Source organism: Idiotropiscis lumnitzeri, chromosome 8 (genome assembly GCF_059441095.1).
Source record: "Idiotropiscis lumnitzeri isolate Australia: NSW breed Sydney's pygmy pipehorse chromosome 8, RoL_Ilum_1.0, whole genome shotgun sequence".
Classification (NCBI taxonomy): domain Eukaryota; kingdom Metazoa; phylum Chordata; class Actinopteri; order Syngnathiformes; family Syngnathidae; genus Idiotropiscis; species Idiotropiscis lumnitzeri.
The window spans coordinates 5,164,853-5,186,521 of NC_142398.1; the positions used below are offsets into that span (position 1 = coordinate 5,164,853).

General features: G+C 38.2%; 3 protein-coding genes across 5 annotated transcripts; 2 read left to right on the top strand and 1 right to left on the bottom strand.

Annotated features, from left to right (window-relative positions):
- Nucleotides 1–1,908: 1,908 nt before the first annotated feature.
- stx10 (syntaxin 10) lies at nt 1,909–10,385 on the top strand. The gene is made up of 9 exons (XM_088303657.1): nt 1,909–2,141; nt 2,589–2,664; nt 2,960–3,053; nt 5,063–5,157; nt 5,223–5,285; nt 5,387–5,488; nt 7,440–7,546; nt 8,578–8,672; nt 8,742–10,385. Exons 1-9 carry the CDS (start codon nt 2,050–2,052, stop codon nt 8,816–8,818), a joined length of 801 nt encoding a protein of 266 aa, XP_088159783.1. The 5' UTR covers nt 1,909–2,049; the 3' UTR covers nt 8,819–10,385.
- A 638-nt stretch (nt 10,386–11,023) lies between these two features.
- Nucleotides 11,024–13,930, bottom strand: wdr83os (WD repeat domain 83 opposite strand). The gene is made up of 4 exons (XM_088302146.1): nt 13,713–13,930; nt 13,420–13,525; nt 12,683–12,780; nt 11,024–11,260 (listed from the first exon to the last, which is right to left on the bottom strand). The coding sequence occupies exons 1-4, from the start codon at nt 13,922–13,924 to the stop codon at nt 11,194–11,196; spliced, it is 483 nt and encodes a 160-aa protein (XP_088158272.1). The 5' UTR covers nt 13,925–13,930; the 3' UTR covers nt 11,024–11,193.
- A 57-nt stretch (nt 13,931–13,987) lies between these two features.
- On the top strand, nt 13,988–20,994 carry wdr83 (WD repeat domain containing 83). 3 transcript variants are annotated; one of them, XM_088302145.1, is made up of 10 exons: nt 13,988–14,362; nt 16,164–16,239; nt 16,330–16,450; nt 17,391–17,496; nt 17,571–17,619; nt 17,671–17,812; nt 18,801–18,868; nt 18,947–19,055; nt 19,126–19,240; nt 20,338–20,994. In XM_088302145.1, the coding sequence occupies exons 3-10, from the start codon at nt 16,344–16,346 to the stop codon at nt 20,506–20,508; spliced, it is 867 nt and encodes a 288-aa protein (XP_088158271.1). In that variant the 5' UTR covers nt 13,988–14,362; nt 16,164–16,239; nt 16,330–16,343; the 3' UTR covers nt 20,509–20,994. The 3 variants fall into 3 exon arrangements, with proteins under 3 accessions (XP_088158271.1, XP_088158269.1, XP_088158270.1); XM_088302143.1 differs by having other exon boundaries at nt 13,989–14,362; nt 16,122–16,239; XM_088302144.1 differs by having other exon boundaries at nt 13,991–14,362; nt 16,122–16,239; nt 17,686–17,812.
- The last annotated feature ends 675 nt before the right edge of the window (nt 20,995–21,669 follow it).

Consider the following 21,669-nt stretch of genomic DNA (forward strand, 5'->3'; position numbering starts at 1 on the left):
GTATTTTTCCATGGAATTATTCATTGTCATACTCGTATTAATTAAATAAGTCACATTTTGTTCTGAAATATAAATATATTGACAAACAGCGTCTGATAACACGATTCCTACTTTTGAATGCCAATAAGCACTTGTTAGCTTCTCAGAAAACGAGTCACTGTGACCTTGCTTTGGATCGGCGCCTGACTGGTCACTATGGCGACGCTCAGTCTGTGTGTTGTTGCACTGCCTCCGCCTGAGGCCAAATGGTTGGCAAGGAATGTTTGTGTGTGTCCTTGTTTGTATAATAACATAAGTTCATCGAGTGTGACTGTGTTCATGCAGAATATTTTTGTAATAATAACTTAATTGCACTTCATTTTAGCTATTTATATGTCAAGTGTGTTCAGCTGCAAACTAACTGCTGCACCAGTTATTACATCACCATGAAAGTGGGCCTTTTTTGTTTTGCTCAAGTACATTTCATTTGTTTTTGTGCAGTGCAGTTTGTGTATAAAGCAGCTTAGAGAGCAACAAGGGTAAGCTGCATGCTGCTGCTGCTCTTTGACACAGGAAAGTAGGTCATCCATACAAGGAGCACTTGGAGACACCAAGAGGGAAAGGGTCACTGCGTCTATTTATAAAGTGCTCCACCTTATGTTGTAGCTTCTGGCACCGTTTTTCTCACCTTGGGTTTTGTTCCTCGGCGATGTCGTGTTTGACTTTGACCCAGTGGCACAAAAGTAGGAAGGAAAACAAAGCAGCCCAAATGTTGTCCGGCTTGTAACAACAAGAATGTTTGTCGGGCGAGGAATGATTCAGTGTTCACGCCTTCAGTTGTCAGAAATAAAAACACACTCTTCGTGTGACTCGCGTCAATATTTTGAGGTTATAAATTAATTGGCGCTAAGCTTTCAGCTTGTTACATCTGGACTTTTTGCACATTTTGAGTGAAACAACCGAACACAAACAGAAGAAATGAGTCTTAGTTTTAATCATTGTCCCTATAGATATCAGGTACAAAATAAGTTCAAATACATTCAAGTCAATTTTATTCATGCAATTAAAAAAATAATACAAAATTAAATTCTTAATTATCCACAGCATAATTTTTATTATTTATCTTGCATGCTTTGGCAATGTTACCGATTGTACTTTATTATTTTAAAGCATTTTGGAAGTTCTTTATTTCATGGAATATATATATATATATATATATTTTTTTTTTTTTTTAATGTATTTTTTTACACAATTCTTGGCACGGCATTAATTTTAATTTTTTTATCGTTGTCAATTAATTTTCCTCATCAATTCTTTGCAATTTTGGTTGCAATGGCATTATTTCTAGTTATATTTCTGATGGCATTATCATTATTTTTCTTATAGTTTTGTTGTTCCATTGTTCAATTTTATTAATTTTTTTGTCAATTACATTTTTTCCCCGTGTTTTCCTCATGGCAATATTGTTCTTGGTTTTGGTAAATGTACTATATCATGACATCTCCCACAATTCTTTCTTGGTTTTACGTGGCATCTTTATTTATCTATTTGTTTTTAAAATGATTGTCATTTATTTATTATGGCACGTTTTACATTTTGTTTTCTACCATCTATCTATCTATCTATATATCTATCTATCTATCAGAAAATGTAGTTTATACTTTACTAAACAGCGAGGTGGGGATGGGGCGGGCCTGTGAATTCTCACAAACTAGGATGGGACGGGAGGTTGGGGAGGAAACAGAATGAGGGCAGGAAGGAAGGAAGGAAGGGTGGGAGGGAAGGAGGGAGAGACGGAAGGGTAGGGGTGGTACGGGACGCACTGCTGGGGCCACAAAATGGGTGGGCCGGACACGAGACAAGGAGGTCAACCTGCGTCAGCCTGTCTGGCCAAGTCGGGTGTTCCTTCAGGGACAGAGAGGCTATGCCAAGCTGTTGCCATGGCGACTCTCAATGTACACTGACTGCGGATTTGTCTTTTTCAAGCCACATTAAAATACAGTAAAATTAATACGAGAGACATGTGTTATGGATACGTAAAAAATATCTAAAGTGTACAATGACTTTTAAATGCATCACACGTACAGTGCGCATGCGCTGCGGCGTGACGCACGCGGAAGTAGCAGCATGTCGCTGGAGGACCCGTTTTTCGTCGTGAAAGGGTGAGAAAACTCCACAAAACAACATTTAAACTCGACGAAAGGACTCTTCAAGTACACATTCGACATGTGCGTCACTCGACAGGCCGCTGACGAAGCGGAAAACAAAGTTTACCCCAGCGGAGATAGTTGAACGCCGTGGTGGCTGACTAACCTACAATGCTATCGTCCAGTCCTGCAGTGATTGTCGGTGTGGGGATTTTTCTCTATACGTTGGGAAAACAAAGTCACTTCCACGCCGCACATTTGTCTTTGGTTCATCTGTTAAATTATTTGTGGACCTTAAGATGTGTTTCTTTATCTTTTAAATTCTGGCACACTTAACGAGAAGCTGTTAATTTACGGAAGGAAGTCAGATTATGTGTTTGTATGGCTTCCAAACCAAAAATTTGTCCGTGTTAAAGATGTTGCACGTTGAACTCACTCCAATGCTCGTCTGCGTGTGTACAGGGAAGTGCAGAAAGCCACGGCTCGTGCACGTAGCTTGTTTGACAGGTGGGAGGAGCTTCTGCAGGATGGAACTCTGGTGAGCTAAGTCTTAGTATGTGTTTTTGCATTGATGCGAAATGCTACGTGAAATGAAAAGACCATCACTTACCCGGGTTACAATGATGTCATCGCCTGCGCTTTTTACAGGCCACCAGGGGGTATACTTTCTTTGTATTAGATTTCACGCTCAGCGCTAAATGTAAAGCACTATTAACACTGAAGGTAATTGCACATACAAATGTCCAATCACTACTGTGGTTTCTTCACGTTAGCATGGAATTAGCATTCATGGTAATGGATAAATAATGAACATTTTATTATGATTTGTTCAGGTGAGTCGAGATGAGCTGGACTGGAGCACCAACGAGTTGCGCAACTGTCTGCGAGCCATCGACTGGGACCTGGAAGACCTGAGTGAGACCATCAGTATCCTCCATAACTGGCGTCTCATGTCCTGTTTGCAAAACAAACACCAGCTTTGTGCTCTTCTAGGAATTAGTCATCCCCTAAAGCTTATGTCAATAGTAGGAGTCGTTCCCAGCAGAGAGAAAGACCAGTCGTAATTTGGTAGAAACAACTCAGATCACAAGGAAAATAGCTCTGTTTTAGGAAAATAATGTTTAAAGTTTCTGAGAAAAATTGTAACTTTGCATGAAAGTGGTAGTGCAATCGGGGGAAAAAAAAACACTAAGAAAGCACAAGTGGGGGGAAAAATATCCCAATTTCATGAGGGTAGTCACAACGTCACTTCATACTATTATGAGTGGAAACAAGTATTACAATTTAATGAGAATTAATTTGAATTTTTGTGTTAAAAACATTTTTGTGGCAAGATGTCAAATAAAGCGAAGAAATATCCCTTTCTTTTACAGTCAGGTGCAGTATTAGGAGAAAAGTATCCTTATTTTACATGACTTAAATTGAAATATCAAGGGAAAAAATGAACAATAATTTTGCATTTAAAAAGTCAAATTTTTACCAAAAGATAAGATTTAAGTCAGCATTTATTTGCACAAGTACACACACACACAAATACAAGTGTAAGCGAATAAATGTTATATTATATAGAAAAAAGGTGCAGGAAAAAAGGTCACGATATGTAGTACTAGAAGTAGTACTAGTGATGGGGCAAGCAACACTGGTGCGTCTGCACTGTGCCGAGTGTGCAAGTGTCAAACACGCTTTAAAAAAAAAAACAATTATGTGGCCAATGCAGGACGTGTCGTTTGTATGTGCTCTGCCAAATTGTGATTATAAGGAACCAAACTGTATTGATATGTTGTGGGTTTGTTGGATGGAGAACTGTGTGCTCTTGCTATACCTTTGGTATCCAAAATCCCATAAATAAGTTAGATGTTTTACCTATGACTGCTATTCCAGATGAGTTTGCTATATTTTGCATGCCAACTCATTTGAACATTTACACAAAGAAGCAAATTTTAACCCTTCTTGTTAACAACTCAGTTAGCACATGGAGCAAATTCAATTATAAAAAGATGAAATTATTTTTAAGTTAAAAAATATCAATTGAATAAAGTTTAATTATTATTACACAGGCTAATTTGGGGTTGAAAGCATGCTAGTTTCTCCCTTTTTATTTATTTATTTATTATTTTTTTTTTAACTTTTTTTTTTACCTGCAATGATGTTGGATGTACAGCAGCGGTCACCGTCGACTGACCAACACAGTATCAATACAGTGTCAATGCATACATGTGCCCTTGAGGCCTCATCTGCCCATCAATAAGTAGTAGTCAGCTGCGAAGACACAAACAAAAATAATATCATGAGTACGATAACCCTATTACATTTTATGTGAGTACTGACATGATATTCCAAGATCTTTCAAAAATATATGTAAATTATCAACATAAAACCATTATAAAAGGAGAAAAATGCAGAGTTTTTAAATGATTAAGTTGCATTTTGGGGAGGAGAAAGTTCTATTCTGGAGAGGAACTCAAATTTTATCGAAATAAATTCGGACCTTTGCAAGAAAGATTTATTAAGAGAAAAAAATCCATATATATGACTGTAAATTTATGACATTGCGAGAAAGTCATAATGACAAAACAATACTACATTTAGTAAAATGAATTCACAATATTGTGAGAAAGTCATACCATTACACACACCAAAATAAAAAATCTAAACTTTACAAGAATAGAGGAATTGAATTGAGAAAGTTTTAATATGATGAGGAAAAAAATGTGCATATATGAGAATACATTTTAATTTTTTGGCACAAAAAACTTCTGAGTCTGAATGAGCAGTATTCTAAAATGTTAATTTTGTAAGGAAAAGTCTTCATTCCCAAATAAATTATTTCTGATCTGTCTTTAATGATTGGTTGACTGTCTTGCCGGCATGTAGATGGTCTCTGTGGCAACATCCACCACTTTGTTGCCCGTTTACTTCCTGAGCGTGCGGCACAGGTATCGTGGAGTCCAACCCGGGAAAATTCCGCCTGGGCGATGAGGAGCTTCAGGAGAGGAGGAACTTTGTAGAGAAGACCAGGAAGTCTGTGCAGGTAACGTCGACACACACTCAAATATAATCATCATTTATATGCCATATTTCTCTGATTGTGAGCAGGAGATGAAGGATCAGTTGTCAAGTCCCTCAGCTGTGGCTCAGGCGGAGAAAAAAACCAAGCAGGTTGGATACACTGGAACTGATCCCAGATGAAATACAGATACGTGCATCATTGTTATTATAATGATGATTATTATTTAGAAATGTTATTGTTTTTGTACCAGGCGTTGCTGACTTCGTCGGCGTCGGACCGCTCAACGCGACTGGATGCCCACTTGGTGTCTGCAAATTCCAGATACATTCAAGAGCAGCAAGAACAACAGCAGGTAACACGTGCCCACATAAACAATGCAAATATGACAAGAACAACAAAAAAATCTATCAAAGGGGATATTGTTTGCAAGAAAAACAATATGAGAGAAAAAAAATCTGAATTTTGCAAGAGCAAGATTTTAGAAGTGTGTGTGTGTTTTATTGAGTCATGTGTCCAAATTCAATTTGAGGCCGCGATTGGATTCACTTCGATTTTCGATTCAGTTAAGGATTTCATGCATTACCAATTTTCCTTTGATTTGGAAGACATTGTTCTAACTGCTGCAGAAGGAAAATAAGAATATTTGCATTAAGAATTTTACCCAATGCAGTTACATTAATCATGTATCTTATTGAACATACAATCGATCATGAACCTAATCAGAACTATAATAATTGAAACAAATTCCAACCGCAGGCTGGTTGTGTAAATAAAGTGTCAAAAACACATTGTAAACACATGACATAAAGGGATCTGTAGCACCCTTAGTTGTACTCAAACCCCAAAGCTAATGACACTATACTCATCCAGGTTGAAAGAGATGGATACCCTTAATTATCAATAGGACTCACAAGAAGAGCATCATGGGAAGTTAAACAGCATGAATTGTTTGCCTTCACAAAACAATGTGGCAAACAAACAAAATATATGAGAAGGAAACTTAAGCTCCTCTACGAACAGCTAAAAATTTAAGAATGATGTACAAATGTGTTTCTCTAAACTGTTCCGATTGTTCTGCTACTACTGGGGTATTTTTTTCGTTCTTATCTGTGTCAATGAGAGGAATAAGTTTGAAGTTTAACATCCTCAGGGCAGATGCCACCACAGTCTTGTCCTGTCCTGTCCTGTCCACTGTGTTTGTCCAGGGTTTTGGCTCACCACTGAACTACTTCAGTTTCGGTTCAGAATCCAACATCAATTCTAATCCTAAAGGGAAAAAATGTTACTCTTACAGCCACTTTGGAAAATTAAGGTGTCATTTTTGTGATTAGTAGTCATAATATCACAAGAAAGAAATCTGTATCGTTGGAATTTGGCACAAAGAAAATTCAAAGACAATAAAACATAATCTCATCAAAATAATTACAATTTTGTAAAAGAAAATCATAAAAACAGTTTTAATTTTAGGTCTAGTCAGAATTTTGTAAGAAAGTTTAGTGTTTTGTGTTAAAAATACGTAGGATTGTGAGTAGCAAAGTTAAAAAATGCATTCTTCTTAAAATTGTGAGGTCAAAATATTTTTTCAAAACTGGTAAAACATTGAGACAAAAACAAATGAATAAGATAAATCTGAATGTTGCAATAAGAAGGCATCTACATTTCATAAGGAAAAAAATAATTGGTCCAAAGACTCACAAAGTGTTGAAAATAATTTGAAATTTACGATGAGAAATTTAACGAAATACATTTAAGTTGCAATTTTCATAGAAAAGGTTTTAATAATTAAAGAGATGTACAGTAAATTTGACCTAAAAGTGGTAATAGTTTTGCACGACAACATTGCAATCTAGGACCAAAAAGTCCAACTTTTATAGGAATAAAGTGTTCATTTAATAAGAAAATCATAATTTTGTGAGGGAGAAAAAAGTAATTTAGTGTAAGATCCAGTCCTGAAGTTACAAAGTCTTATTTTAGAGGAAGTCATTTGTTGTTTTGCAACAATAACAGGTAAGATGTGCTATAAAGTTTGCGTGACACTGGAAGTGAGAAAACTGGCTGGTGGCACCTTTTTGTCCCCCTTCATTTTCTTTTTCAATTTTTATTAATGACATCATGCTTCAAGTACCCAAAAATGTTTTGATTTACATGTGGTAAGCTCCCTAATGCCGTCCTTTAGTCTTTTCAACTAATTACCATTACATAAGCATATGAATCTTTTTTTTTTTTTTTTAATTTAATGTATTTCAAAGTTTTTTACTGGCATTATGGGAAAATGGCTGAAAGTTGTGTTTGTGTTTATGTAGCTGATCATGCAAGAACAGGATGATCATCTGGAGCTTGTGTCCGGAAGCATCCGCGTCCTCAAAGACATGTCGGGACGTATCGGCGACGAACTGGACGAGCAGGCCGTGTGAGTCAAACGCGGCACTACCGTTTGAAAACGAACACTCCTCCATCTTCTTTTTTTTCTTCTTCCATGACCTCCTTCCAAGGTAATCCAAGAATGTTCCGTCTGTTCCCTGAGTCAGTAAGGCAAATCCCTTATCCGTATGCCTAGAAGAATGTCACTAGTCTGAATCAACGGGAGCCCGCCAATACCAGCACTTTGTTTATGCTGGTCACAGTCTGTCATATCCATATCTTTTGGGTTCGGTCTTGTGTGGTCCAAATCCAAGTACAGTCAGCGTTATCTAAAACCATTAACACCGATATTTCCTGCGTATAAGATAAGAGGCTTACCATCATCATAAAGATCACCCCTGACCTACGGCCTTTATTATTTATCACAATTATTCACCATGTCTTGCAGTACTTTTCAACAAACAAAATGTAAGTCGTTTTCTGTGCAAAATGAAACCTAAAAAAACTGAAAGGGTTATCATTTTAGGATACATTTTGAATTAAAAAAAAAAAAACGTTATTATATTGTTACAAGAAAAGCATTGTCATTTTGCAATTTAAAAAAAAAAATCACAATGAACACATTTTTCAAGAATAAACTGATGATTTTGTGAGGGATTTGAATTAATGCTATAAAAATAATTTTGGGGAGAAGGTAATTCAGCAAAAACAAGTTGTGCACGAACTAAAGACAAATTTTCTGAATGCTGCAAAAATAGTGGAACCCCGCAAAATCACAGCACGGCCCGCAGAGTGACCTTTCGGCTGATTTTTAACACTTATTTACTATTTTTGTGTGCGGGACAAACACCAATTTTCGTAAAAAATGCTGCATATCTTCTCTTATTCAATATTTTTGGGGGGTTAATTTGTTATTATTATTTTTTGTTTTTTCTCCTCCAATGCAATTATAATCGTTGTCAATTATGAGCAGATTTTCGCTGTTCACAGCCCAACCTGGCCCCTATCGACCTTGCTATTTATGGGGCTCCTCTGTATGTAGGAAATATTATTTGGTTCCATCTTCACTGTTCCTTCCAGCATGTTGGGGGATTTTGCGGATGAGATGGACCAGACGTCGTCACGTATGGACTCTGTGCTCAAAAAGCTGGAGAAGGTCTCACACATGACTAGCAGTAAGTAACACACGCGAACGCACACACACACACACACAGATTTTGAGCACTCCATGTGTTGTGGGGCAGGTCGGCGTCAATGGTGCGCCATCGCTGTGCTAGTCGCCATCATGATTGTCGTCCTCATCCTCTTCTTCGCCCTCTGATGCCAGTGACCCCTGCACTCATCACTTCGCGCAGCACCCAAGAAGGACCGGCCTTTTCTTTTTTTTTTTTTAACCCCCGGACCCAGATAAGGGGGAAAACTCCGTTGGCTCGCTATGTCCGTTACGGATCGAGCACAAGTGCCGCAGTCAGGTTGTGACTGCAATCACGAGAGGGCGCTGTGGTAGGCGAGCGCCACACGCCACCACAGAAAGTTCAAGGTTGAGACTAGTCGCTTTTTGTGGGGGACAAAAAGATGTTCCATTATTAAATAAATGTTACTATAATAGTTGTAATAACACGAGAATTTGATTTCTGCACCGCTTAAGAATATGTTGGATTATTATGATTAAAAACCTTTAATAAAAATTACAATATTTCTAGACTAAAGTCAGTATTTTGCAAGGTACAAATTGTAATAACTTTGAGAAAAGTTTGAGAAAAATTTGGGGGAGAATAAACAACAAATCATATTATAAAAAAGTCTTGAGAAGAAAATGTATAATTCATTAGAAAAAGTCATACTCTTACAAAACCAAAACAATCCTCATTTTTATATTCTAATAGTTGTAATTTTGAAAGAAACATCGTAATATTAAGACAAAGATACAAAATTATAGAGAAAAGTCCTCTTTTTAAACAAATAAAAAAGTAATTATCTGAGGAGGGGGTGCAAAAAAGACCTTAAAAAATCTCAAATTTTCATTGGACGTTTTTTTAAAACAAATTCTGAATACTGGCAAAAATATGTTTTACAGTAAATAAAAATAATAAATCCACGAAAATAAAAATCTTAATTTTTCGTGACTGAAGTTTGAATTTTGGGAGGTCTTGCAGTATTTTGAGAACTTTTTTTTTTTATGAACACAAAGTCGTTAAATTACAAGAAGACTTATAAATGTTCAAGAATAGTAATTTTTGTATAAGTATTGGAACAAACTAATTTTATGAGAATGGGGTGGGACAATTGGTCGCTGCAAAGTGACGGCCGCCTCATTAAATTCAAGAATCTTTATGAACTGAAATGACCATGATGGTTATTATTGATTGATTGTGGTGCAAAAGGAATGCGTGAGTATATATATATATATATATATATATAATTTTTTTTCATCTTTGATGCCTTAAATCTATTTTTCTACATGTTACTTTGCTACGTCGCTGTGAAGACAGCTGCTGGTGTTGTTTAGTGACGCTCAAAAGAGGTGTGCCCACACGCTCTTGCAGTTGTTGCTGCGCAGATTGTCCAAATTTAAAGCTTTGCGCTCCCCCTGCTGAGGGCCGGTGATACTACCATTTCTTTCAGTGTTTATAATGGTAAAAATAATAATAATGAATAAATTCTATGAAAACAATAGGATCTTTGCAGCATTCGCGGCCCGGGCCCTAATTATAATACGGTGTTTCATGTTGTACTAAAACATTTCAGTCATTTATGTTCAAGGTCTGCCGTCATCATTTATATGCATCAAGCGGCAAAATGTAATTTATCTTTTTTATTCTATTTTACTTGATGTTTTGAGTGTTAAAAATATTGAGAAAAAAATAAACATGTTGTGAGTATGTTCACATTTTGGAATTTGCTTTCTTTTTTTTTTTTTTTTACATTTTGAAACTCCACCAAGGGTTTGAAATGTGTTTTTGATTTGTTTTAAAGCTTCAAAGTAAGGGTTTAAGTCTGGTTTCCAATTAGGGCTTCAGGTCAAGTTTAAGGTATTAAAATGGGATTTAAAGGAAAAACCTTTGAAATTAGTATTGGATGACAGGGTAGGTTTTCAAGGTTTTACATTTCTTTTGTTCAGACAATACCCCCAAAGTAAAGAGAAATCGGGTTCAAAACAAGATGGCTTTAAAGCAAGTTAGGTGTTAAAGTAAGGTTTCCAACAAGAGTTTGTAAATGCTAACCCTGGTTTGAAACCCAAATTAAAAACTCCAAACCTGGCTTAAAACCTTGATTTGAAACCTTAAATCTTGTTTGAAACCCTGATTTGAGACCATACTTTGAAGCCATCTAATTGTAATTTAAAACACAAGCTACAAAACTCCAATCATGAATTGAAACCTTACTTCAAACGTTAAACTTGGTTTGAAAATTACACTGGTTTGAAACCTTTCAAAGTGCAAGTGTACGCTCCACTGCTCTATGTCGTTTTGAAATGAGCAAATGCCAGTTTGATCAAGGTTTTTACAGCACACAAATAGAAACATTTTGTCTCCCAACTTTTTTATTCATTCACCTCAAGTAGCAAAACATCAAAGAACCAGGTTAAAACAAGTTGGCCGGCTCTCTTGGCATCCCTGTCGGCTGTTTCGTTGACTTTCTGTGCTGTTTGTGTCCGTTACGGCTTTCCCGTTTTGTGGCCACACTTCCTCTCGGTTACCATGGCGGCGACATGGGCTGAGGATTCTGAAGGTACGACATAACCACGGCCGAGATGGACAACCTGCACACCAAAACCGGAACGTCATCTCACCATCAATCGGTGGGTTTGTGGTACGTAAAAGAATGGTGGGGTCAGTTTAGCCCATTGCCATTGCCCAAACTTTTTTGCAGCACACCCCCTCCCCTTGGAGATGAAATTATTTTCACACACAAGAACGTTCAGCACGAATCTGAAATATTGAGCGGATTTATACATGGTGGGGATTACACACATGCGACAGAGGGGAGAGAAAAAAAGTTTACACATCGCCAGACAATCTGGTGGTTGCACTGGCTTCTAAATGCATTCTTAGTTGACAGTTAAACAGTTGAAAGCAATTCAGTTGACTCACAAGATACTCCAACTTCCTTGCTCCCAGTTCTCCATGCCTGCTGCTCCTTTTTTCTCAGTCCTGGCCGCTAAAGGAAGCGGTCTGTGTTGTATGCTGCTCAGTCCCAAAAAAACGCATATTGTTGTCCGACATCGTTTTCATTTCGCCCCACGCATTGTTTGTGAACCAATTATGTTCTCGACCCTGAATGGTTATCATCGACGCGACGTGGCCAAAAATTCACTTCATCCTACACGGGTCAAATAGGCGAAGGAGCAAAATTTCAAACACACCGCCGGGAACGCTGAGCATGCCCACACGTAGCATAACTTAATAATGAAAAGTGTTCATCATATGCTATTCGTGTAGATTATAATAACTTTTTAATCTAGCTTGAAAAATTGCTTTGTCTTTTTTTTTTTAACTATTTTTTTCATGAAAATATGCAACTCTAAATAAATTATTTTGATCTTGAGAAATGTAAACCTTTTTATCCCTCCAAAAGGACCTCACAAAATGGATTTTCCTCAAAATGTTTTTTAGGGGGAAAAAAAATGAAGACATTTTCTAAAAGACTATATTGTGTCCTTATTCTTAAAATATACTCGTGAAATTATTACATTCGAAGAAACACAAGTTTATTTTCAATAATGACTTAATATTTTTAAAAATTACAACCTTATTCTCGTTCGTAAAATTATGATTTCAAGTTTTTTCTTAAAAAGAATATAAACAAAAGTTCTCCTAAAAGAACCACTTTTCTCATAAGGTGATGATTATTTTTAATGACACATACGAGATGATAAGATAAGATAAGATGTCCTTTATCAGTCCCACAATGGGGAAATTTGAGAAGTTACAAGTTATTTTCTCTCAAAATAATCATTGCACACGACTCTGAAATCTGCTTACAATATTTCCATCTAAAATATTTCATGATAGTTGCTGGCAAACATCTTGAAAGAGACCTTGAAGAAACACTGGCGAGTAAGACCATGTTGCATCTAGCACGTATGGCGCTCGCTTGCCATCCTTCTCCATGGTGTGAATTTACTCATTCTAGAAATTGTTCTGGTACGATTGAACACCTTTTAGCGTGTGTGTGCACTCACATGAAGCTGCTCATCATCTGTTTGGTGTCCTCTGAACTTCTAGAGTTGGCAAAGCTGATGAAGGAGCAGTAGACGGCGATCCAGGCGCACCACTTGAGCTACCAGGTTCAAACACAAAACACTATTTCATCAGCTTGTGAAATGCCATGTAAGGATTGCTGCCATTAGTTCTGATGCTTAAAAGGGAGGTCAACTCCAAAATATTCTTTACAATAATGTGTTCTATCTTCCTTCACTAGTCTGAACACAGCATTCTTATTAATAATGTGTTTGTGGAATGAGTTCAGCAACAAAAGACACCTGTTTTTGACCATCTCAGTGCCATTTTGTCACTTTCTGGCAACTGGAAATGACATCACAATTGCATTGGGCTCAGGTAATAACCACTCATCTGTTTTATGAAGCTGAGCCATGATTGGTGGTTAGCTGAACCCTAAGCAACTGTGATGTCATTTTCAGTCAACAGCAAATGGCAAATTGGCCACCCCTGATATTTACAAAAATGGGTGAATTTTACTGCTTAACTCATATTCCACAAACACAAAATGAATCAAAACGCCGTGTTTCGAACACGTGGGGCTGCTTAGAACATATTTTTGTTCAGAAATGTTTTGGGCTTACTTCGCGTTGACCAATATTCTGTGTGTGGGTATGTGTGCGTGTATATGAGCGTCTCTCTGAGAGTTTGTGTTCATGTTTGTAATTTGTGGGTTTAGATGTCTGTGTGTGCGTGTCACCTTGAGCATGAGTCCACACATGCTGAAGATCATGCCAAGCAGGTTCATGTAGTCCGGGGTGGGGTCCTCCAGTGTGGGATTGCTCTCCGTGGTGGGGGGCTTGTACCTGCCACAGGAATGAAGGCTTGTCATAATGCATACGTAACAACGTTTCGATCTTACGCTGCATTCGATTTCCAAAATGATGTCAGGTGACTGTTCTAATCGCTTTAGGGCGAGCTTAGTTAGTCACCGTTAGCATGTCCAGCTAGTAGGCTGGCTGCGAGAGCCTACAAAAACATCAAGAAACTCACCGCAAAATCTTGTTTTGTCTCCTGGGATCTGTCATGTTGTTAGTGGACATTGTAGTTACAATAAAAGTGTTTTTTGTTTCGGTGAAAATCGTTTTAGAAAGCTTGACGTTGTACAAAAAGCAGTTGTTCGTACATGACTGAATGGACTTTAAGTAGAAGGCTTTTCCTTTGTCCTTCAAAGTAAAAATATTGACTCTGAACGGAGTCGACATTTTAATCAGTCGAAACGCTTTAGACCTCTTATTTTGAAAAGTAACAAATATCCCATGAAGCACCGCGTGGTCCAGCGGAAATTACGTCGCGATATTTCCTATCCAACTGCGCAACTAGGAGTTTACTGTTCACGTTTGTATTTCGCAATGTAATTAAAAAAAAAAATCTTACCAATGTCTAAATTGCAGCCGTGGAACTAATTTAAATGAAATCAGCAGTACATGACATGCTTCATGTATTTTTCACGTCACAAATCGTCGCCTGCAGCCTATAAAAGACAGTAGATCCCCGCATCGACATTCAATTGGTCACGTCTCAACTCTCAATTTTTGTGTAAGAACGTTCTAATTATTTTTTTCTGTGCAACTTCATTCAAACTATTCGTTTGAAAACTATTTTGGAAAAGTACTGGATAGCTTCTACAGCATTCTTAGGGGGTAAGTGTTCCAGCATTCTTCATTTTCATGCATTTCTAGTGAGCGTAGTCATTGTATGGGAAGCGCTTTGTTACAGCTCTGGCTGTTGTGAAATGCGCTACAGGAATAAACAGGGTTCGCGGTTAACCGCTTCCCGATTGCCCGGGGGCAAGTGAAATTTGGCCACGGGCAAGGTAAAATTATGGGCAACTTGCCCGACCGGACAAGCATTTTTTAAAGCAGCCAAATATCTTTAATTCCGACGAAAACTGTGTCGTGATCTGTTTGTGTGCACTGTATGGTGATGGTTTAACCCAGACACCCCTTACGTTGTGGTATGGTCCATTGGCCTTATCGGGGGCAATGGGCGGGCGCTACGGGGATCAGTTAGTTCAGTGAATGTCGAGTTAAAGTGGACGTCAATAAATCCCGCAGTATTGGAACTCGCTGTAGTTGCATCCCCTTTGAAGTTTGAAAAACACAAAAAAAAACTACGATATTTCGGCCGAAAATTGACAGCCGGAAGTTTTCTTACCTTCTGCGCATGTTTACAAGTGGCGACGAGTTCGTTCAAATCCGAACATTTCGGATTCCTCTGACATGACTAAAATAGCTCGAATATTTTTAAGTAGACAATTCAGTTGTGAGTAAGGAAGGGAGTAATATTTGATTATTGGCTGTTAATTCATTAGCTCCATGATGTGACCTGACATAGTGTCAGTGACTGTGTTCTGTTTATGCTATGAAACTTATGGAGGCAGCACCACAGGCACTGGTCTTAAAGGAATACACAAATTTCCCACACTCATAATTTACTCATGTGATTCCTCAATTAATAGGCTCTCCTGGATTTAAAATTGATAATCTGGATTGCTGTAATATCATTTTCCCAATTTAACATGCAGATTTGTTAATTATTAAAACTACAATGAACATTTTCAATAACTGCACAGGATGATACATGCTGTTGTGAGTAGGGGTTCATGGTTGATGATGAAAACCAGATTAATTTATGATTATCAGATTATATGTTTATTTACATTTGTGGCGCACATTTTACAACCATAAACATTTTATTCTTAGAGAAAAAAAATTGTCACTTGCCCAAGTCGGGCAAGTAATTTGGCCACTCGGGCAAGGCAAATTTTAGTGGCACTTGCCCTATGGGCAAGCGGTTTTTAAAGTTAACCCTGTTAACCCTGAATAAAGTTAGGTTGGATTGGATTGGAATGAAAGTAACAAAAGAAAAAAAAGGTTTTGATTTCAGGAATTTAGTTCTTGTATGGGTATGGAGTTTTCCAAGTTTTGTATGACGTTTATTGCCAGTTTTTATGCAGTCAAATTACGAGTAGATTTTGGGATATAAGTGATATTGCACTGAGTTCTAAGATCGATGTACATTGCGATTTTACAACCATAAAAATGTTCATTTTCATAAAATGGTGACCTGGGTATGTAGTTTTTTTTTCGGAAAATTGTGACCATTCTTGTTTTGTATTTTTCCATAAACTACATAAAAAACTATGCAAGATGATGACCTTTTGTCAATTTAAAAAAATATATGTCAAGAACACAACCAGAACCAAAATAATTTTCTATAAGATTCCAGTTGTCATTTTTTAATTGGAAAAAAAATTGGTATAGAACTTTTTTTTTTGTAAAACTTCCACTTTTTCCTTCACAAATGAATAATAATGAATGTAGACTTTTTTTGTATCCAAACTTTCGATCCTAAAAATGTGACCACTGACCTTTTCTGGCTTTTCGTTTATCCACCCAGCACATTGAAGGCACCATGTCCTTTCCTCTGCCCAAACCTCAGACCCCTCAGCTTCCCCAACATCTTCTCCGCACCATTGACTGTCAACAAGGAGCCGTCAGAGCAGTGCGCTTCAATGGTGATAATGGAATCTAGAAAACTGTTCTTCTTGTTGGCTATAACATCATCGTGTGGTTATATTTCTTATTTGTGGATATTTGTGTGTAAGTGGATGGCCAGTACATGCTCTCCTGCGGAGGTGACAAATCGCTGAAGCTGTGGAGCGGCAGCCGAGGGACACTGCTTAAGACCTACAGTGGCCACGGGTACGAGGTGCTGGATGCCGACGGGTGAGCATCTAAAGATCAGAAAAAAAAACGTGACCTTCCCCGCGCACAATGACATCAGTTACTTTCTTAAAAATTGTTAAAATCATCATGTCAGCCAGTAAACATTCAACAACACATGAATCAACCATTAGTGAACATACTAATAAACTTTGTCAGCCAGTGAATGTGCTAATTAATATTAATTGTTAGCCAGTGAACATGTAAAAAATGTCAATGTGCTAGTAAACCTACATTCGCCACCGAACATGCTAAAAATATACTGTAAGCCAGTGAAGACGCCAGTGATTTCTAAGCATTAAGAGACAAGACTATACATATGCCACATCACGTTAAACTTGAATCATTGGAGGTGAATAAGAAAAAAAGAAAAAGAATAAAAAACTATAGGCATTAATTCGTGCGAGTTCTAAAATATATACATTAGTCAGTGAACATGCTAAATAGCATGAAATGTTAGAATGAACAGGGAACACCTAAAAAAATAAGAAGTGAAACACTTTCATAAAAAATGTCAAGATAGTAATCATTTAGACAAATATATGTTGGCCGGTAAACATGCGAATAACCACACATTAGCCAGTCAGCTTGCTAATGGGTTCTAAGGGATAATTTGTGAACCAACTAAAAAAAAGACATGTGTTGACGCTATATGCAATATGCGCAAAAGCGTGCTTTGTATGTGATATGTTTTTTACTCCTTTCACGAGCTTGTGGGTTTAATATTGGCGTAATTTCCTTTCATCTGCAAAAATGGGGCGCTGTAAAAATTGACAATCCAGACTCCCATTCTGTATCCCCCCTTGTTGGTCATTGTGTCTTTTTTTTTTTCTTTTTTAAACGTCTCTTGGACATGTCTCTTCCATTTTCTAATGACAATGAAGCTATTCTGATTCTAAATTGACGTTTCTTACAGCTGTTATTGTGTTGTTTGTGCCTGCAGGTCATTTGACAACAGCAACATTTGCTCGTGCAGTTCGGACAAGACGGTGATCCTGTGGGACGTGGCCACGGGTCAGGTGGCTCGCAAACTTCGAGGACATGCCGCGGTCTGTCTGCGCTTTGCTTCCCTCATCTTCTCTCGGTCTCCTGTGATATTTGTTTTAATAATTTCTTTATGCAGAAAGTAAATTGTGTGCAGTTCAATGAAGAGGCCACTGTCATCCTGTCAGGTAGGCTACAAAATTGTTACGTTGTGTTCAATGACCGCTAGTTAATCATAGTCCGGTCTTGTCTAGGCTCCTTGGATGGGACGGTGCGCTGCTGGGATACCAGGTCCCGCAAGAACGAGCCCATCCAAGTTATGGATGAGGCCCGAGACAGCGTCAGTAGCCTGAAGGTGTCCAAACACGAGTTGCTCACTGGGTGGGTCCCCTCGTACCACTCACTTTATTCGGGACACAGTCCAATGACAGCCAATACAAAAAACTTAAAATAATGCTTAGTTTTTCCATAAGAAATATTGTAATAAATGGGTTACTGGGTCTTACAGTGGCAATCTTGATTTGACGTGTAAAAGCAATTTTTTGAGTCAAGTTTCAACATTGCCGTACTTTCACAACCAAAAGGCGTGCTTTTAAGTCCCAAATCTTCCCCAAAGCAGACAAGGCGCCCTGTACTGCGATGCGCCTTGTGTACAGATTGAGAACTATATGTCTGTACTCATGCTATTTACTCGAGTTGACATGAGAGCTCTTATAGCATCATGGTACTACTTTTGACAAAATTACTTCTCTTGGAATGAGCGTTTGCGTGCGCGAGCTAGCATGCGCCTCACAGTTGTGGCGCGCCTAGTATGTGTTAAATACAGAAATAGCACCCACAACTGCGCCCTTTGGCCGTGGAAATACGGTACTTACGGTCAAGTGTGAAAAGAAGTTTTCCACTGGAAAATAAAAGTAAAATTATGTGTTTATTGGATTTCTTGAGGGGTGGCACAGTCGCCAACTGGTTAACATTCTGGCCTCACGGTACTGCACGGGTTCAATTCCGGCTCCGGTCTTCCTGCGTGGAGTTTGCATGTACTCCCCGCGCCTGCGTGGGTTTTGTCGGGGTACTCCGGTTTCCTCCCATGCTCCAGAAACGTGCATTGTTAGTTGATTGGTCACTCTGGATTGCCCTTAGGTGTGCTTGTGTGCACGGATGGTTGTTTGTCTTTGTGTGCTCTGCAGTGGTCTGGCAAACAGTCCGGGGGTGTGCCCCGCCTGTAATGTTTTAGGTTATAATAATGACAAACTCTGCTTTTCTACTCCGGCGTATGTGTGCCAACTTTTTATTGCTTATCACATAAAACTAAGTAGTGGGCGTACAACATGTTTTTTGTTGTTGTTGACATATTAATGATTTTGTTTAGGTCTGTGGACGGCCGAGTGAGACGTTACGACTTAAGGATGGGAGAACTCCATGTGGACTTCCTCAACAGTCAGACATCTTTGCCTTTGTTGTGATGTTGTTTTGCAGCTGCTTGTGTCAGTCTGTGTGTGTGATTCATTTGTTCAGGTCCCATCACCTGTGTATGCTTCAGTCAGGATGGGCAGTGCACGCTAAGCTCCAGTCTGGATTCCACAGTCAGACTTTTGGATAAGAGTACAGGAGAAATGCTGGGAGAGTGAGTGGCGTCCATCTTCAAAACCGTCTCAATGAAAGCGGCTATCTTGAGTTGTGTGTTTGTGCGGCAGGTACACAGGACACAAGATGAAGGGATACAAGCTGGAATGCTGCCTGTCCTGCAAAGACACTCACGTACTCAGCTGCTCCGAGGATGGACACGTCTACTTCTGGGACCTGGTGGAGGTTAATACCAATAACTGATAGAAACATCAGAGTTTGGCAAACGTGACAATATTGCCACTTATTGTTAGCATGTAGCAAAGGAAAGACTTCCGCAATACACAATACACATGCTAGTAGACACAAAATGGGCAATAAAGAAGGATAGCACGTTAGCAGGTAAACATGCTAATAAACAAAAAGCATCAGCCAAGACATGCCAACACATGTAGAAGTGAGCGCACTTGGTAGAGAAGATACTGCTTTAGTTGGTAAATGCACTAATAAACATGCTGTGTGCAACATTAGAAAGTGAAGACAGATATGAACAAACATGAGCCAGTGAACATGCTAAGAAACAGGTAGCCATTCATCAGTGCTTTAGTTTGTATCTGAGTTCTCCTCAGTATTTCAGGCCTGCATTGAGAACAAACTTAGTGGTAACACATCACACGCAGGTGCCACGCACCTGACACACAACCAAATAAAAAAAAATAAGATGGTGTTGTGTACCTTTCAGTCCCACAGACCTCAGTGACATGTCCATTATTGTTTTTATTTCACCGATCACACTTTGCGTTTCTATGTTGGTGTTTTTTATTTTTTTTTTAAGTGATGTGGAAATTTTGTTCTCAATGTCCATCATTGGCGAGGTGGTGGGCTTAAGCGCGTCGGCCTGAAATACTGACAGGAGCTTAGTGACTGACGATGCCCGACTCTACTAATAAACACATTTGAAAGGGAACCTGTTTCCAGTGAAAGTGCAAAAAAAAAAAAAAAAACCATTGCTTTAACCAGTGAACATGCTAAGAAACATACCACATTAGCCAGTGAATATGGTAATCAACACACATTAGCCAAAACAAAATAAAACATAGCGTGTTAGCCAGTGAGCGTACTGATGAAAGTCAGACAGTAAATATTAAAAAAAAAAAAAACATTACTGCAAACAGCACTAATCCACTGAGACAGAAAAGACCAAAATATAGATTAGCCTAAATAAAATATGCATTTTTTTTCTTATACAGTGCACATGTTCATATGAGCATGTTATCCAGTGAACTTGTAAACTTTGATTCTTGCTATTTTGGTCCCTCTGTGTGTGTGTATGTGTGTATCAGGGTTGTTTGTCGTTGAAGCTTCCCGTGGGCAAAGCGGTGGTCCAGTCTTTGTCCTTTCACCCCAGGAAGCCACATCTCCTAACCGCCAGCGAAGGCCGCGTACAAATGTGGTCGAGCGAGCTGGAAGATTCTGATGGAGATGACAACGCCAACAGTGCCATGGCAATGTGATTCTACTGCTTCAACACATCTGGACATTTGTATTTTTTGTAAAATAGAATCATTACTAAAATGAACTACAAGAGGACACAATGACAGATTAGCATGGATGCTAACGTGCAGTTTTATGCTGAAGAACATGAAGACTTGGAGGAATCTTGCAACATTTTCACTTTTCTACTTGATCTTATTGGATGCTCATGGATCATGTGACACACTTCATCCAATGACAAGTTCGTTTTAATAGTTATGTTTTAAGTGTTTGCCATTTACAAACTATCTTACATTAGAGCTAACCCAGATAACATTAGTTATATTTAATGTATACAAGGATCCAAAGATTTTGTTTCTCACACGGTTACACTGTAAAGCGTCTACATCAGTGAGATAAAGTGAAGTCAATCATCTCAGATGTGCAGAGATATGTCCAGAAATTGTGCATGTACTGAATTGCTCCCTGGGACAGTAAAAATAACCTGAAAAGGGGCCGCTGCATAAGGGGGAAGTTTGACTGTGTCCGTGTGAATATGGATTTGAGAGGTGTATGCGTTTGTCTGAAAGAGTGTGAGAATATAAGGGAATGTTTGCATGCGTTGAAGATAAACAGAAGGAGTTAAGGAGATGGGCAAGTACTGTAAATATAGAAAGAAGGGACGACTGCGCATTGCAAAAGGTTATTTTGCAAAGATTAACAAAGGTTTCTCATAGTGCTTGGGGTTTACGCAATTTCACTTGCAATGACAATGTAGCCAAAATAAATTTAGCTATTTCGATTGAATGCGGAAATAAGAATATAAAATGTTTGTTCTATTCATTTCTCATTTTCTTTTCTTGAAATATGTGGAAATCACACTGCTGTCTATGGAAAGATGGCCCGCATTGCCCGAAAATACTTGGGAACTCCTGTGACAATTGTCCTGTGTGATTGACTGTTTTCTTGCCTATTTTTTTTTTTATCAGTGTTTAACAAAGTAAGTCAAATTTTCATTATTTTAGTGTACATGATGCTAAAATTTAAATGAACCATTTTAATCAAGATTAACTCCAGGATTGGAGTGAGATTAATCTAGATTAAAAAAAAAAAATCTATGCCCACCACATATATATAAAATTAATCCAAAAGTTTCAGTGTACTGTGATGGTCCTGTAGTCGAAATGTTCCAAAAGACATCA

Bases quoted from the DNA above. Each gene is read 5' to 3' on its own strand.
- wdr83os (XM_088302146.1), bottom strand. From the start codon at position 13,924: ATGTCGACTCCGTTCAGAGTCAATATTTTTACTTTGAAGGACAAAGGA. The intron at 12,781-13,419 runs GTGACACGCACA...TGAACCTGGTAG, and splicing joins TGTGTGGACTCATGCTCAAG to CTCAAGTGGTGCGCCTGGAT. The intron at 11,261-12,682 runs GTGAGTGCACAC...TTTGGTGTGCAG, and splicing joins CAGATGATGAGCAGCTTCAT to GTTGTCCATCTCGGCCGTGG.
- wdr83 (XM_088302143.1), top strand. From the start codon at position 16,137: ATGTCCTTTCCTCTGCCCAAACCTCAGACCCCTCAGCTTCCCCAACAT. The intron at 16,451-17,390 runs GTGAGCATCTAA...TTGTGCCTGCAG, and splicing joins GAGGTGCTGGATGCCGACGG to GTCATTTGACAACAGCAACA. The intron at 19,241-20,337 runs GTTAATACCAAT...TGTGTGTATCAG, and splicing joins ACTTCTGGGACCTGGTGGAG to GGTTGTTTGTCGTTGAAGCT.
- stx10 (XM_088303657.1), top strand. From the start codon at position 2,050: ATGCATCACACGTACAGTGCGCATGCGCTGCGGCGTGACGCACGCGGA. The intron at 5,489-7,439 runs GTAACACGTGCC...GTGTTTATGTAG, and splicing joins AGCAGCAAGAACAACAGCAG to CTGATCATGCAAGAACAGGA. The intron at 8,673-8,741 runs GTAAGTAACACA...GTTGTGGGGCAG, and splicing joins GGTCTCACACATGACTAGCA to GTCGGCGTCAATGGTGCGCC.